Genomic DNA, 13,186 nt, shown 5'->3' with positions numbered 1-13,186 from the left:
TCTGAGTACTGTTACACAGACATAAATAGGAGTTTTGTGGGTTCTTACAAAAGTTTTCTGTACCTCTGTTCTGCTTTTTTTCTCATCTACCCTCAAAAAGCTTGCATAGAGGCATGCAATTGTTTTATCAAAATGTATTGCTTCCACCAATATCAAAATGTCTTTGTTCCTAGAACTATTCATCCTGAGAGATGACAAACTGCTCATACTACTCCTTAATTAAATAAAGTGTTAATTACCATTATTAAAGGAATCCTTGTTGTTTTTGCAGGAAAGAGACACATGCTGGTAAGGACCACTGGATTTCCACAGTGCACTGGTTAATGCTGGCTGACAAGAAGTGTCCATTTTGAGGTCCACCTGATTTTCACTAGTCCTTGCTACATCAGAATTTGAGATATTCAGCCCAAACACACCATCTTCATAAACGAGAGAAGAATCTGATCTGTCGAGACTCCTTAAAGACACACAAACTACAGCTTCATTGAAGTAGAATTCATTTTCACCATTTAAGCTGTCCAATTGATTACGTCCCATTATCTGCAGAAGGGGGAAAAAAAATAAAAATAAACAAAACAGAGAACAGCATTTTCACCTTTGCTGAGCAACAGAATCATAGAATCACAGAATATCTCAAGTTGGAAGAGACTCATAAGGATCATAAGGTCCAACTCCCTGCTCCTCACTACCTGAAACTAAAGCGTATGACTGTGACTATCATCCTGAAGAATCCTTATACCAAGATACATAAAAGTAACTGCCACACAGAATGAGAATTCATAGCAAATAGTCACCTAATTTGCCAGACGTTAACCTCAAACGTGATAAATTTGATGCGTGTTCAGGAATAAACAGCAATAACCTAGCAGATCTTGCCTTAGCTCACCTCAAAACAAGTAATAATTGCAAAATAACAGATAATGAAGGACTGCTACTGCTGCTGTGATGCACTGAGCTCTGATGACTACTCTCAGAGGGTTAATATTTTGCCTCACAGATGAACAAGGTACCACTTCACATATGTAAATCTGGGTACTCTGCAATCCAAAAATAACACTGTGCCTCACATAGACAGGTAATCACAGAGAACAGGACAGCAGCACTCAACCTAGGGATGGTAAACAGCTTTCAGCAAGCAAGCCATGGCTCCCAGGGGCCGAAAATGCAAATCCTGCAGACCTTCCGCCTGTAGGTGTTTGTTAAGGCCAAGATCACAAAAAAAGCAGGAGTAGCAGTGTGAGTTACTGCAACATTTGGTCACCCAAAATTATCTAGGTTCAGTAACATAAAAAAACAGTGGGCTGGCAATACTGGCTGACTGGTAACCACTCAGCTATCTCTGCTGCAGCAAGGAGTATGGTAGTGGAAAACACAGGCCAAAGACAATCTCAAGAAACACCTACAAAGCCACACAGTCTACATGAAATAAAAATACAACTAGTCTTACAAATTAAATACTAGATTACAAGAACTACCACTGTCTGACACTCAGCATTTAATAATTTTGCCTCTCTGTTTGTGCGATCCTGCATCAGGCAATCAAGCTTCAGCTTCCTCTCCTCAAAAGATTGTAGAAATCGCATCCTTTAAAGCTGATGGGCAAGTTCAGTTTTGCTTTCATATCCACTTCTTAAGCACTGCCAAACAAGTCAAAATGGTACCACATGCTACACTAGTAAAAAGCGTCTTTGCTGTTTGCCCTGGCAAGCATATATATGGCTAAGTCATGTTCACAGGGTGTTCACAGAGGCTGGATGAAAAGGGGGAGGTCAGAGGCCAATCCTTCAACCCTCATGCAGACACAGGCTTAGACACCAAATGGTCTCTGCCTGTTATGGGTGCCAGCTGAAAAACTACGGAGGTGATGGCCTGAAGAAAGGCTCTACAGATTTTCTTGTGAAAACGTGAACATGAGGGGAAAAAAGAAGCTGTTTGGGTCAGTGAGCTTTCAGTATATGCAAAAGCCAGACAAAATGTTTTGAATTTCAAGTGCTTTAGAGAACAGTAATGGAAACCAAGACTGTACCCATTGAGGAGGGGATTAGAGGTGAGGTCCCACCTGGCAGGTGAGCATCAAGACAGCTGCCTTCAGAGCCAGACTGTACCCTTCACCTTCAACAAAAACTTCATTGTTTTTAGTGTTAAACCTTCAAGCAGCTTCAGAGCTACTTTAAATTGCACCCCCTAATAATGACCATCTCCAAGGATTTATGCTGTCAGGGATGGAGCCACATACCAACCTCTTCCCCTGAGGGGCTGCTTGTTTCAGGGGAACAGGACAGCATGGGGGTCACAAGAGCTTGGTGTTTGCTACTCCTGGAGGTGCCCCTTTTCTTCACTGGAGATGGTGCTGTGGTCCAGGAACAAGGACAACAATCAAAAACTTCACTAAAAACCATATATGCCTAAGCATTATATTTCCTACAAGATACAGAGACACAATGTATCTTGAAAACACAGTAGCAAAACAGAATAAAGCACAGATTCTCATATTTAAAATTTCTGTTGCCTCAATTTGAGGAACATCAGCCTTGGTTTTTGTAGGGCATCCAGCTTAAAATCACAGAACAGTTTGGGTTGGAAGGGATCTCTGAAGGTCATCTAGTCCAATCCCTCTGCTCAGGCAGGGTCAGTTGCCCAGGACAGTGTCCAGGCAGCTTTTGAATATCTCCAATGATAAAGAGTCTACAATCGCCCTGCGCAATCTGTGCCAGGGATCAGTTACCCTCAAAGGAAAAAAGTGTTTCCTGATGTTCAAAAGGAACCTTCTGGGTTTCTGTTTGTGCCCATTGCCTCTGGTTCTGTCACTGGGTACCACTGGAAAGAACCTGGCTCCATCTTCTTTAGACCCTCCACTTAGGTATTTATATAGATGAATAAGAACCCCCAATAACAAGAATCATTTCTTCTTCAGGCTGAACAGTCTCAGCCTTTCCTCACTGAAGAGATGGCCCAAACATCTTTGTGGTACTTCACTGGACATCCATCACACCTTCTCTCCCACCTCCACCCCCCTTCTCCACCCCATAGCTCTTTCTGGTACTGGGGAGCCAGACTGAACATAGTAGTTCAGGTGGCCAGAGAAGAGAAGAAGGATCCCCTCACTTGACTTACTAGCAATACTTTAATGGAGCCCTGAAGACCATCTGCCACCTTTATAGCAAGGTCATGTTGCTTGCTCACTTTAAACATGGACCCCCAGGATCCACATGTCCTTTTCACAGAATCAAAGAATCATTAAGGTTGGAAAAGACCTCCAAGATCATTGAGTCCAACTTTTGACCAAACATCACCATGTGGTCAATTAAACCATAGCACAAAGTGCCATGTTTCCTGAACAATTCCAGGGATGGTGACTCCACCACCTCCTTGGGCAGCCTGTTCCAATGCCTGACCACCCTTTCAGTGAAGAAATTCTTCCTGATCTTGAGGTCATTTCCTCTTTCCTGTCACTAGCTGCCTGGGAGAAATGCCAAACCTTCACCTTGCTACAACTTCCCTGCAGGTAGTTGTAGAGGGTCAAGCCGATTTCCAGTTGGTGTAGATCTACTGCGCCTGGGGTTGCTCCTTCCCAGGGGCAGGACTTTACACTTTCCCTGGTTAGACTTCATGAGATCCAAAGAAAATCCTTGGATATGCCTGAATCTCCAGTTTCCCACATGCTCACTTGTTACATTAACAACCAACGAAACCCAAGACATACTGGCCTATTTATCAAGGCAAGTCTATAAGTCTGCAATCAGGGTTACAATTACAGTTGAGAACCACACACCTCATTGACCACTCTGGATGAAAACAGGTTGCTTTGCTGACCATGCTTCCAGTGCCATAGGAGTTTCTTCTGCATTTTCACATTGTCTCTTTCTCTCTCCACCATCTTCTGGCCCTCCTGGAGCCTCTCCAGGCTCTGCTGGTACTCCTGAAGCTGCAGTGCCAGTCTCTGTTGGCTCCTTTCCAGCAGCTCCTCCTTGCACCCACACTCTTGCTCCCGCTGCCCCAGACGGGCTTCCTGTGCCTCCCACTCCCGTTGCCGCTGGTCGCATTCACGCAGCCATCGCTGCTGCTCTTGCTGAAACTGCTGCTTCAATTTGTGTATGTTGGCCAGTTCTACCCTTTGCTTTTCCAGATTCCGATATTTTTCTTGCTCCAAAAGGACGTTTAGCCGAGAACCATGGCCCCGACCAGTCTTCTCATTCTCTTGCAGGAGTAACCTATGGAGCTCTCTGTGGCTGTCCTGGATAGCCAGTGCTGCCTAGATCCCACAATCAAATCAGACACAAATGTTTAAATATCAGCATTAATCCATTGCTGTGTTTTTACATAGAATCATTATATAAAAATGCTTCAACCTCTTGTAATACCAGTGCTTAATACTTTTTGGGGGGTAATTCCTCAAGCAAGTACAAAATATTCTGTAATCATGCCTTTACAAAGAGCTATTTCTAGCTCAACTGTTTTGAGTACTTTTAACATGGTTCTGGTTTACACTTAGTATTACTACACATGTTTATGTTACAGCTGTGGATATACACTTCAGTTACAGCTGGGGTCCTGTTCTGTTAGAGGATATTAAAACACATAGAAAAAATGATTTTTCATGGGTAAAGAGAGCATTAAGGCATTGGGAATGCTATACTCACCCAAGTATTCCTAATGTGGCTTATACACATAAAACCGTACTATTTCCAGCACAGCTCACTCCAACCCCAAAGCTCTCCTTTCTAACCTGCAGCACCACAATCTAATTAACATCAGTCCTACAGGCAGCTGCCAACAGAGCCATGTCACCAGGACCATACCACCACACACACCTGATCAAGGTATCAGTACAAGCATAATCTGCAGTATAGTAGTAATTTCAAATCTGAAGTTTCTATTTCACAGTCGAGGACTCTATGTTCCATCCTTCACAAGAATGTTGTGACATTGTTTGCATTAAAGATTGTGACACCCTCCAATAACACAAAAATAAATAGCTAGGATTAAGAAGAAAGAAAAGCAAGAAAGCCCTAGATCTGCTGAAGCACTTATTGCACCGCCTATCTTCAAGAGCTGGCATGGGAATCTATTTCAGCAGATAATCCCAGAGAATTCACACACCCCCATTGCCCCATGCTGTTCACCCCAGAAAGTTTTTAACTTTATGCAATGTACAATCCCCACTTTCTTTGGCTCTCCCTCCAGTATTAGGTCAGTTCCAGTGATTTGTAAACAGGGCAAGGACAGGATCCTCTGCTTGTTTCTCTGCACCTTACTGCCAGTTCATGGTCTGAACAATCAAGGCACGAACCCAAGCCTCATTTTATTATCCCTGTTTCTCAATTATTCAAAATTTTGCCTGAATTACAAGCTTTTTATTTTGCTTTTGCATTGCTTCAATACACTTAAATTCTAAGCCCAAGGTTTCCAGAATTATTATGAAATATGCTAATGTCAATAGGGTCTAAAAATTAAAGCACGCTCAAATTAAACATTTAAAAATAAAATTATAAAACTGCATCTAAATAAGAAAAAGTAAGTTAAGACATTCAAAGTTAGCATAAGAGAGGAAAACACTTCAGACTAAGGACCTACAGAATATACAAAGTATTTAATTGAGATTGAAATATCTAAAATGTGTTGAGTTTCCTATCTAAGTGGCAGAGTCTCTGTTTACTACTAGCCAGAAGAACACTCAAAAGAAAATACTAAAATTTTTCAATATTTTGTACTATAATTTCAGAAATCTGTATGTGAAATGACATCAGTTCAATTAGGGCCATCATTCTACTTTCCTGCTAGATTTTTAGACTGTATAAACATCCTTTTCTGGGACGGAGGTCTGATCTTCAAGCAAGTAAGCACTACTCAGTTCTTAACAGAAACCTACCACTGATGTAGACTAAAAATATATTCTATGACAACTTATGCAACAATCAGTAGAGATCAGTATGCAGCGATGTAATGTCTAAAAGTAGGGCAACGTGAAAACAAATCTTAAGAAGTAAATTATTAAGACTAATTACTCTATAAAGTTAGCAGTGGAATAGTCACCTGTATGCTGTACAAGAGACAGGTTAAGTTCTGGATTGCTTGTACAATCTAGAAAATAAAAGAGAAAGATTTTCAAAGCTTTGACCACTGTGAACTATATAGTTAATACATTGTGTCTGAGGTTTAAATAAACTCACTTCTTTGCCTGTATATCCTTTGAAATTCATAATTCCTTCCTAAAATAAAAATATGTTGCTTTAAAAAGTAGGTTTTAACTTCAAAATTGTATCATCTAGGTAATTTTTTTTAAACTAGTGGAGACATTCATATTTCTATGATGTGGCTATGTGAAAAAAACAGAAGCAGTAACCTATGAAGGCTAATAATTCATGAACACTGGAGTTTCCATGGAAATCACTAGAGATTCTAAGCACAACTGAAAAAATAAAAATATTTCATCCACAATTTTAATCTCTTGTGACAAATGCTACACAGAAAAGACACTTCCATTCATTCTTTGTTTACTTGACAGTTTTGAAAGACAGTAACCAGACCTCTGTATATACAACACAGTAGGTTTAGTTACTTACAGTAGGATGAGATAGCATGAGACTCTTCAAAAACACAGATACTAACACAGTAAGAAACTAGCAGGAGTCATATCAGTGGGTTATAGCAAATGCCTTAGATATTCTGCAAGATGCTTGCCCAGTATGTTCTACAAAATGCACTAGTGTGGTTACTACTCTGCCCCTGCAGCAAGGTACAGCCACTTCACACTTTCCACACTTTTTCTCTTTTCATAGGAGCAGAGCAGGGTTTGGGGAGTATTTGTTTTCTCTCTGATTCTCCTAAGTTCTCTACTGAGTCTGATTTAACACCACAGAGAGCAATGCATCTGCTACATTTAGCTGCAATAATTGAAAATGAAGATGAAAAAGCTCAGGCTTCCAAACACAGCTCAAAGCAGACATGCATGGGGGTAAGGGAACACCAGCTGCAGCATTTCCTCCACTTCTTTCTCTCACATTATCTCCCTTTAGTATTTCCTTCCATTCTCCCTCCAGATCTTCATCTCCTTCTCCTCATTGCATCCACAAGCCATAAAACTGCTCAGCTCTGCTATGAGAAGCAGCAGATTTTGCACAGATGTCTCTGTGCAGCACAAGGACAGGCACAAAGCAGCTCTGCTTTCCCTTTGCTGGACGGTAAGCATCAGGCTGTGAGGCAGAGAGGAGCCGAGAGAGAGAAAAAGGGTGATGCTGGAAGGATGAGGGAGTGCACAAAGTAGAGCCCACACACTGAACAAGAGTAGAGTTTCTTTCAGATCTTGAAGCCCTTTCTAATTTGAAAAAAATGTGTAGCAGGGGGAAGCCTTAACTGGCTTTGGCTTGATCAAGGAGCTGCAAATTGCCAGCCCCAGTGCCTGTGGTCCTCTCACTGCAGCACTGAAGCACTGAGGGAATGAGGCTGAGGTAGGTTTAGCTGAGCTGACCAGGTGACAGCAGCATCACTGCTGCACCACTACAGCTTCAGCATATGCCCTGTAAGTCAAGCTAGGAGCAAAGCAATAATTTCAGGTGTTTAACTGTGCTGAGGGCTATCATCACCTTCCTGCCACTGTTCCCCAGCACCCTGGTTCAGAGATATGAGGACAGTGAGATCCCAGAGCATGTTACATTGTGCTTTGGACAACTCCCGCAGGGATGTGTTTACAAGACAGGACTGAGGAGACAGGGGACCATCTCTCACAGCTACCGGCTTGGGACCTCTCAAGTTTCAGAGGCAACGCTCTCCCTTCCAGTGCCTAGTCAGCATCTAATCCCCAAGCTAGAAACTCTTGCTCTGCCTGTCCAGCTCCTGTTTTCCCAGGCTAACTGGGCTGAGTCCAGAACTGGCACTCCACAATCCCAAGACTGCATACCCAGCTACTGACAGAGGGCAGAACAACCATCACCCTGGAAAACCCTTGCCTTGCCTCTTTGCTCATTCTGCCACCTCCTGGTAAGTCTGATTCTGACATGGTAAGATGTGACACAAGCCTTGCCCAAATAATAGGCCATAAATAACAGGATAATGACTTGGTGTGGAATAATAGGATAATGACAGAGTGGAAGAGTTGGGTGCAGGTCCCTTCAGCTTTTTGAGCAGGGATAGTTTCAAATAAAAATAGATTAGAGGAGGTTTCTCAAGTCCTTCTCCAGTCAAATCCAGGAAACCTCCAAGGATAGAGACCCCCAAAATCTTTCTGGACAACCTGTTCCTGCTTGCTCATCCTTGCGGTGCATTTTTTTCCTTATATACAGTCAGAATTTCCCTTGCTGCAGCTTGTAATCTTGGACGCTCATCCTTTTGCTGTGGACCTCTGAGAAAAGTCTGGCTCTATCCTCTCTATAACCTCATTGGAAAAGTTTTCATGTGGAGCTACTGGAACTTTTAATGGGCTCGATCTGAGCCCCTCTACCCTCTATTAGGTTGTTTTATTTTTCTTCACCTAGCTTCTCTGCTCCCTCACTTGGATTTTTGTTTTCAACCCATTGTTTCCACTCACAATCTTCTTCCTTCTCCCTTCTAACACAGTAGACTGGCAAACAGGATGATCTAGAGCTCAAAATAAGGCCAAGTTATCAGAAATTAGTGTATTAGCAGAAGTCTTCCAGATACAGAAAACAAACAAACAAACTCAAGGTTTCAGGCACACAAGCCTCCTTTCAGATCTGATGAAAAGACAGTATGCTAATGCTAAGTAATTCCTTTTCTAGCAAAGCTTAATTTCCATTTCAAGTTACTTATCTTCTGTTCTTGTCTCTTCCCTTTGTTCCTTTTGTGGTCTTTCTTCTCTACCTAAGAACTACTCAATTACAGTTCACTTTTTTCCACACAGTAACTCACACTGCTTACTCCAACACTCTACTGCTACATGAAATTTGTCATTCCTAATTTTGTCCAGTACTGACTTTTGATCTTGCTTTTTTCCCCAGATCTGCTCACAGAACTTTGAAAAATAGGAAATTCCTCTTCTATTTTCTAACTGCTTAATTTTGTTTTAATTCAAAATTCTGAAGCAAGCTGGTGTAAGAAAACCTATCCTATTTTATGTGCCTGTTCTTAGAACAAAGTTCTTCCAATGCGTAAGTCTTCCTTGCATTAGCTGAGGTCTCTGTCATTGCAGGAGACTTTCACCATCTTATGAATAGGAGGAGGGAGAAGAGGGAACACTATTGTCTGCTCCATAGAGATGCATCTATTGAATGACAACAGACAAGGATGAGGCTTTGAGTGGCCCAAACCAGTGGTTTGAAAGCACTGCCTGTTATTACAACTCCCTGATCTGTAAGTCTGGCAGGCAAATTCTTCTGCAGATCGTTTATGACTGCTTTTCAAAATTTTATTATTAATTTCAGTGTCCTCTATTAATCTGAATTATCTGGATCTGAGTGAAATATGCCTATCCCATGCTTTCTGTTTTAGAACAGCCTTTAGATACACCATAAAAATTTGGACAGCATGTACATGCCCAGTGCCCAGAATGCTATGTGCAATGCAGAAAGAAAAATTGATTACAATACCTTATTCTCAAGATTGGCACCTGCCATTTCCTTTTCAACACTGAGATCAATTTCTGATGATTCTGCAGCTTCTTTTATTTCTGCATCTAACAAATAAAGCCCCAAGAACATGTAAAAGAAAGGTATCAAAGCATATCCTGATTAGAAAAACAGAAGGTGGCATCCTTTTTTACAGTTACTTACAGGATGCTGAAATAGAGATTGACATAATTTGGCATCATGAAATGGATTCTAGACTGGGTAAAAACAAATTTGGAAGCCAGGATGGCACATATGGCATAATCCAGTTTTTCTACCTTAAAAATTAGCACGATTTCACAGGACTTTATTTGCAATTTTTTTTGTAAGAAATTCATGCTACCTTTTACAGCTGAAATTATTGGAATGTCAATCCTGGTTTCAGGCCTCCTGACAAGAAGTAGCTAACCTGGGAAATGGCCTATACCACAATATAGATTTGCTGTGGAGCTGAGCAACAATGACAAGAAAGCATACCTTCAACCAAGTTATATGACAATTTATACTATTTGAGCACCTGCCTAAAGACAATTTTTATTGTATTATTTGTTATTGATTCTGCCACAGACTGAGAAACTTTCCAAAAAAACAATCCAGTATCAATTGTTTTAGCACTCTGAATGTGTAAAAGTATCAAATTTTACTCACCATCCAGAAGAGATTCCAAGATTTCATTGGCAGTAAATCTATGCTTCACACTTATTTCCTCAATACTTTCCTCTGGTGATCTGTCTGTTTGGCTCACATGTGATGTTATGACAGCTTCACGGAGACTTTCAACTAAAGAGGAAAACACGCTGAATTACAGAGGCCCCGTAAATAGCCCCTTAATGCATAAATCAGTGGCATAGAACCATAGAATAATTTAGCTCGTAAGGGACTTTCAGAGGTTTTCCACTCCAACATCTGACTTAAAGTTGGTCAAACTAAATTGCACTGCTCAGAGCTTTTAAATACAAGCTCTTAACTCCTCCAAAGATGGTGACTTCAGAGTCTCCCTGAGCAACTTCTTCCAGTTTTTAACACCCCCATGGCACATAATTTTTCCTTTCAGCTAACTGGAATTGCAGGTGTTCCAATATCTGACTGTTGCATCTCGTCCAAGTGTTTTTCTTTTATCATCACATGACTCTGCAAAAAACCTGGCTTCTCTGTATTCTCCCATTAAACAGCTGTGGACAGTAATGAGACCCCATAAAGCCAGCTACCTCAGCTTTTCTCAGATGTCATGTCCTCCAGCACCCTAGTCATCCTGGTGCCTTTCACTGGATTTGCTCCACTTTGTCAATGTCTCTCTTATCCAGAGAAGCCCAGCACTACTTCATGGCACCTCCCTCAATTTGCAGGCAACTCTCCTCCTATTGCACCAGCCAAGGAAGCAGTTGGCCTTCTTTGCCACAAGAGCACACTGCTGCCTCATGGTCAACCAGCTCTCAAGTAGGACTTTCAGGTCCACTTAAACAAAGCTGTTTTCTATCTAGTCAGTGTCCAGCCTGGACCAATACACAGGATTACTCCACCCAAGATGCAGGATTTTGCACTTGTCTTTGTAAAACGCCTAGATGTTCCTCTTAGCCCATTCTCCCAATTTGTAGAGGTCTCTCCAGCACACTGAACATCCCACCTCATTCAATGACAGTCATGAATTTGCTAAGAGTGTGCTCAATCCCATAGTTAGCTGCATTAATAAATACGTTGAACAGTACTGGTCTCCGAATCCATCCCTAAGGGAATCCCCTAATAACGTGTTACTGGCCAGACAACATATGACTGATCACAACCCCTTCAGCCCAGCAGTCCAGTCTGTTTTCCATCCAGTTAAGCAGTTCACAACAGTTCATATGTAAGGATACTACAGCTAGTGCAGGTAATGTTGAAGGTCTCACAGATGTCAAGGTAACCAACGTACCCTATTCTCTCATCATAAAAACCATCAGGCTAGTCAGACACAATTTGCCTAGATTAATCTGTTAATCTCTGGCTGTTCCAAATCACCTTCATGTCTTTCATGTTCTTGGAAATGGCTTCCAGGAGGATTTTCTCTATCACCATCTCAGAGATGCTGGTGAGACTGACTGTTTGGTAGTTCCCTATATATTCTTTCTTGAAGAGAAGTGTGAGGCTTGCCTTCTTCAAGTCATCAGGAACCTCTCCTGATCTCTGTGATCTTTCAAAGCTGACAGAAAACAGCCTCACAATGACATTAACAAGCTCTCTAAGAAGTCTTGGATTTATCTCATCTCATCTCATGGATTTGTGTATATCTAATTTGCTTAAGCATTCTGTAATTCTATCCTCTACTGTGAGCAATGCTTTATTCCTACAGAGTCTGCTATTAGCTCAGGGAATATTTCTGTCCTGGAAAATTATCCCCACAAATTTTCTGCACTGTAAACAACTGTAAGCTCCTACAGAGTGCCGTAGAGTACTGAAATCCAAGACATCATCAACATCAACAATAGCATGAGAGAAAGTGAAAAATAAAAATGTGTGTGTAAGTATAGGCTGCCATTTTAACTATTTACTGTTGCATCACAGATTTATATTCCCTACACAAGTTTAATAATTTTTATCAATAAAAAGCACTCTGGTTTTATAATGATGATGGAGACCAGGCTTCACTGCTTTATCACTTGAAATGTTGTTAGTAGCACACAGGTCTCAATTTAGGTGATTAGGACTCAGTTTACCAGAATTCTTTTCAGCTGAGTTTAGCAGAAGTTTAGCTGAAGTTCCAGCCAGGGAAGGTATCTACAAATACCATTCCCTCCCTTCCTTTCTTCAGAGGACATTACTATAGGTGGTCCAAGGTTATCATCTCACTGTTAGATAACAGGCAGAAAAAACACGGTTCCTACAGTGATTCTGGCAGGTGTTTCTTGGTAGATCTGAACTGGTCTGTATATGATCATACATGATTCTGATGTGTCATCAAATTAGCTCAGGTAGGTGAAGGTCAGGGACCAGGTGTAATATCATACTGCAACTTTTTATGTGCTTCACAGATTTGTACTGCAAGGAGTACAGCTAACAACCTAACTCCATTTCCCTGCATGCTCACTTTTGAGGCTATGCACTAAACATCCCTTATTTTACAGTCTGGCAGATACCATCTCCTATATCTGACAAGAATAAACTCAAGAAATTTCAATATCCATTGACAAGTTTTGACACTGCCAGTTCTTGAGACTTGACAGAACTGCAACACAACGCACTGTCCATGTGAAGAGCCACCAATCCACTCTACCCATACAAACTCACCTTCTCTGAGTGCTGCTGCCAGCAATGGAGCAGCCTGTGGAGTTTCTCCTGAATCAGGTTTGATAAGGAGGTGAGGTTCTACACGAACATCATCAAAGCCACACATATCTCCCAGTTCTGCATACACGTGCAACTTCTCTTCCAAATAATTGCAGATTTGCTGGTCCTGGTTACTCAGCAACTCTGTCAACCAAAATTGAACACCGTATTAATATTTTTTTATCCTGCAGGGAAACACATTCCTCATTCACCCTTCTAAGCTTTATGCCACATAGATATTGCTAATTCAAGCTAAACCTTTCTTAACTGGCCAGGAACCAAATTCATCCCATAGTCCATCCTAATGAAAGCTGGCACAGACCCTG

The 13,186-nt window shown here is 41.4% G+C and overlaps 1 protein-coding gene across 4 annotated transcripts in view; it reads right to left on the bottom strand.

The window, feature by feature from the left end:
• Positions 1-13,186, bottom strand: part of ARHGEF28 (Rho guanine nucleotide exchange factor 28) — a 113,183-nt gene that overhangs the window by 17,508 nt on the left and 82,489 nt on the right. For all 4 annotated transcript variants that reach the window (XM_039384546.1, XM_039384547.1, XM_039384545.1 and 1 more), the window contains exons 21-26: positions 12,822-13,004; positions 10,209-10,340; positions 9,543-9,628; positions 6,034-6,081; positions 3,773-4,252; positions 240-540 (exon numbers count right to left, since the gene is read on the bottom strand). In XM_039384546.1, the coding sequence (XP_039240480.1) occupies positions 240-540; positions 3,773-4,252; positions 6,034-6,081; positions 9,543-9,628; positions 10,209-10,340; positions 12,822-13,004 (1,230 nt within the window). The remainder of the gene's footprint in view (positions 1-239; positions 541-3,772; positions 4,253-6,033; positions 6,082-9,542; positions 9,629-10,208; positions 10,341-12,821; positions 13,005-13,186) is intronic.

Source organism: Pipra filicauda, unplaced genomic scaffold (assembly GCF_003945595.2).
Source record: "Pipra filicauda isolate LSUMZ 115617 unplaced genomic scaffold, ASM394559v2 scaffold35_size7292922_pilon, whole genome shotgun sequence".
Classification (NCBI taxonomy): domain Eukaryota; kingdom Metazoa; phylum Chordata; class Aves; order Passeriformes; family Pipridae; genus Pipra; species Pipra filicauda.
The sequence above is the reverse complement of the archived record's forward strand: the minus strand, read 5'-3'. Positions and strand labels throughout refer to the sequence as shown.